The 3,586-nt window shown below is 35.9% G+C and overlaps 2 protein-coding genes across 2 annotated transcripts in view; one reads left to right on the top strand and one right to left on the bottom strand.

Annotated features, from left to right (window-relative positions):
* The first annotated feature begins 894 nt into the window (after positions 1 to 894).
* LOC105315236 (heat shock 70 kDa protein 12A-like) lies at positions 895 to 3,098 on the top strand. The gene is made up of 3 exons (XM_020005535.1): positions 895 to 1,286; positions 1,333 to 1,545; positions 1,590 to 3,098. The coding sequence occupies exons 1-3, from the start codon at positions 951 to 953 to the stop codon at positions 2,886 to 2,888; spliced, it is 1,848 nt and encodes a 615-aa protein (XP_019861094.1). The 5' UTR covers positions 895 to 950; the 3' UTR covers positions 2,889 to 3,098.
* A 57-nt stretch (positions 3,099 to 3,155) lies between these two features.
* The window catches only part of LOC109589450 (probable ubiquitin carboxyl-terminal hydrolase FAF-Y), a 1,679-nt gene continuing 1,248 nt past the window's right edge, over positions 3,156 to 3,586 (bottom strand). Inside the window, exons 5-6 of the mRNA XM_020005534.1 lie at positions 3,448 to 3,490; positions 3,156 to 3,333 (exon numbers count right to left, since the gene is read on the bottom strand). Coding sequence (XP_019861093.1) covers positions 3,156 to 3,333; positions 3,448 to 3,490 — 221 coding nt within the window. The remainder of the gene's footprint in view (positions 3,334 to 3,447; positions 3,491 to 3,586) is intronic.

The raw sequence follows: 3,586 nt of genomic DNA on the forward strand, positions 1-3,586 counted from the left end.
TCAATGCACCAAATTCACCAAATTATTACTTGACCAGTAAATAGATAAAGTACAGAAGCTGAGAATCACTGGATAAACTGAGGAGTTAGATAAACCAATAGACTTCTAATAACAGCCACACATACACGGTTTATTTTTGCAGTAAGATATTTTTGTAAAATTTTGTGTTTTTGACTCGTTGCAAAAATTTCCCATGACAAAACTCTGTATCTTCATTGCCACGTGGTGCAGTCTGCAAGCTATTCACGAAAATTAATTTTGCAAAATCTTAGAAATGTAAGATTCGCAAAAATATTTTACTGCAAAATAAACTAACAGTATATCCAGTGACACTAAACACCTGAAGCTTATCTGGTTTGTTACCATTTGTAAAAGTCAGGCTCAGTATTGGCAGTTACACTGTACATCAGTTATTGACTGCCAAACTGCAATATATTTTTCCACTAAATCAATGTTTTAACTTAACAGGTTTTTAAGCTTATAAATCTACCATTATATACTGTGTAGGGGTTATATTTTACTGGTAATAAATTGTGGACAGTTTTACTAAGGGCATTTACCAGGAGGTTAACTTGTTCCTAAAGGCTTTCAAATATTTTCAAATGTAAGTGGAGGTGATTTAGAAACCTCCTGCAGTAATCTGATTGGCCAGTTACAACTCAGCATGGTAGTGCATATGTACTAGCTGTAGGACTAATGTAACAATTACATGTAATGTAAGTTCTTATATTCACATTCTTAACAAGAGGAAGTGTCAATCAATGATTATTGATAAAGAGACCAGCACTGTTAGTGAATGGCATTATTATTTGAGGTCACTATACATGAATCTACTTGTAGGATCACACCACTAACACAACTTCAAAGTAGTCACTGTATATACAGTATGTGTGTGTGTTCCACTCAACAATACAGTTATAGCTACAGGTTACTTCTCTCCTATACTGATCATGGCTTTGCCACCATTATCAAGAGCTGACAAGATACCTAGATCCACTCCAGTAATACGAAGCAGCAGTTGCATAGCAGCTATTGACTTTGGTACCTCATCACTATCAGTAGCATACACCACTCCTGCAACTGATGGACAGATCAAACTAGTACCACTACACAGCAGTTATGAGAGGGTACCTAATGCTATACTAATACTGAAGGACCAGGAGAACCAGCAATGTAAAGTAATTGGAGTTGGATATAGGGCACAGAGCATTTATGGTGACATCAAGAAAGAAGCTCAAAATTTCATTTATTTTGAACGAATAAAGACCTTACTGGAGAGAGATACAGTGAGTTGGGAAGGATTAAACAGTTAAATCAATTAATATATTCTAGCCATTAGATCGTACTACTGAAGTCTCTTCATTCACTGGTGGATATTATTATCTCATTGAAGTTATAGCTTGTATACTAACACACCTCAAGGAGAAGCTACTCACTGATCATCTGAAGAGAAAGTACAAGTCAAGTGATTTTGATTGGGTCATTACTGTTCCTGCTATATGGAAAGCAAGAGCAAGAAGAATGATGAGAGAAGCTGCTTATATGGTAACCTAATACATGCTTTGTATTTCATTATGTTAATATGATAGGCTGGTCTCACTTCTGATGCTCCTGGTATAACAAGGTTCACTCCAGTTATTTCTGATTTACGAAGTCCAGAGGAGGTTAATCCCGAGAAGCTATCATTAGCTCTAGAACCAGAAGTAGCTGCTATAGCTGCACAGCATCAGTCAGCAGTATCAGGGTCCCTTCCACAGAGATATATGGTAGTTGATATAGGAGGAGGTACAGTTGATATTACTGTACATGATAAGAGTAATGGGAGAATTAGTGTAGTACTACCACCAATGGGGAACACCTGGGGAGGTACTACTGTCAATGAAGCACTGTCAATGATACTGGAAGAAGCAGTAGATGATAAAGATTTTGAATGTTTCCTAATTTCAGATCCAACTCGCGCAAAGGCTACTTTGAATAAATTTTTTTATGGAGAATTCGAAGAACGAAAAAAAACATTTGGCGACACAACTGAAGGCATTAGCGAGATGGTACTGACCTTACCCCCAGCTTTTGTATCATTCTATGGTAATGATAAGCTTCGTGAAGCTACGAAGATGAACATGCATTATGATCCTGGAGACCTTTCATTAGAAATGAACTATCATCAGTTAGAAGAGAAGGTATTTAAATCCACAGTTGATAAGATCATTGAGTGTGTGAGAGCAGCATTTGAAAAGCTCAAGCCTAATAGAATCGATACAGTTTATCTGGTAGGAGGGTTTGGAGGGTGTAGGTTTGTTAGTCAAAAGATAGAAGAAGCTATTGCTCAGCATTGTGGCATGCTTTATGATAATATAGTGTGTCCAGTACAACCAGATCTTGCTGTAGTAAGAGGAGCAGTAATGTGGAGGAAAGATCCTCACATAATCCAATCACGCGTTGCTGATGCTACCTATGGGATAAATGCTTCTATAGCATTCAACCCATCAATACATGATGAACATTACAAGAGGGTAAATGCAGAAGGTGTACAACGTTGTGGTGATGTCTTTAATGTATTTATACTCAAAGGAGAAGAAATAAAGAATAAAGTATGTAAAACTACACTAATACCTCATTGCCAAAGCCACACACAAGTACATATCCCTATATACTGTACATCAGATGATGGGGTTCAGTATATAGTAGATAAAGAAGGTAAACCAACAGTACATAAGATTGGTGAGCTAATACTTGATATTCCTAATCCTGATAATATACCAAGGAAAGAGAGAAAATACGAGATATTCATTGATTTCAGTGGTACAGAGATACAAGCAAGAGCTCAGTATAGTATCACTCGGAAAAAAGTGAAAACAGTTTGTGACTTTCTATCAAAACAAGACTAAGAACAATAATGAAATAAATATAATAAGTACATTGTAGTTAAAACTATTTTTAAAAACTAATACATGTAGTCGTTATAGCAATTTATTGTCTTATAACATTTTTAGATGTTACTCTTAGTGCAAAACTACTGTTTCTTAAGTTATACATATTGTAGTTTTTTTTCATGTACAAATCATTGCTACTCTTCTCACTTTAATTTTTAAAATAATCTTCTGTACAATGATAATACAATAAATATCCTATAAGCCCCACCCACTGCCCCGCCCCTACCTGTGAGGACATCCTTTACATATCTTCTGATCAGCGAAGGATCCTCCCAGTACTTTGCTGATGATTGGTGTGGCATTATAAGCCTTGAGTCCCTCGTCCACACTGTCCACTAGTGTATTGAAGAACTCAAAGGCATCATGCTGCTCTCTGAGGTTAACCTGCTGACCCTCCAGCCTGTAGAGGAGGAAGAAATGATGTACATGAACATATATAAAATGTACATGTACTGTATAGTCCAAAATTTTCAAGTGCAGTAAATTTTGTGAATTTGCTACAAATCTATTTTGCAGATTTACTTTTCGTGAATTTATGCCATCTGCCATCTTATACCCTAATAATTAAATTTTCAAAAAAGGTAATTTTTGCAAATCTTAAAAACAAGCGTAACAGTGTAAAAAATATTCCTATAATTGATTTCACCACCTTG

Source organism: Amphimedon queenslandica, unplaced genomic scaffold (assembly GCF_000090795.2).
Source record: "Amphimedon queenslandica unplaced genomic scaffold, v1.1 AMPQUscaffold_11306, whole genome shotgun sequence".
NCBI classification, from domain to species: domain Eukaryota; kingdom Metazoa; phylum Porifera; class Demospongiae; order Haplosclerida; family Niphatidae; genus Amphimedon; species Amphimedon queenslandica.

Excerpts from the sequence above, each read along its gene's own strand:
- LOC105315236 (XM_020005535.1), top strand. The coding sequence starts at position 951 with ATGGCTTTGCCACCATTATCAAGAGCTGACAAGATACCTAGATCCACT. Across the intron at positions 1,287-1,332 it reads CCTTACTGGAGAGAGATACA|CCATTAGATCGTACTACTGA; the intron begins GTGAGTTGGGAA and ends AATATATTCTAG. Across the intron at positions 1,546-1,589 it reads TGAGAGAAGCTGCTTATATG|GCTGGTCTCACTTCTGATGC; the intron begins GTAACCTAATAC and ends TTAATATGATAG.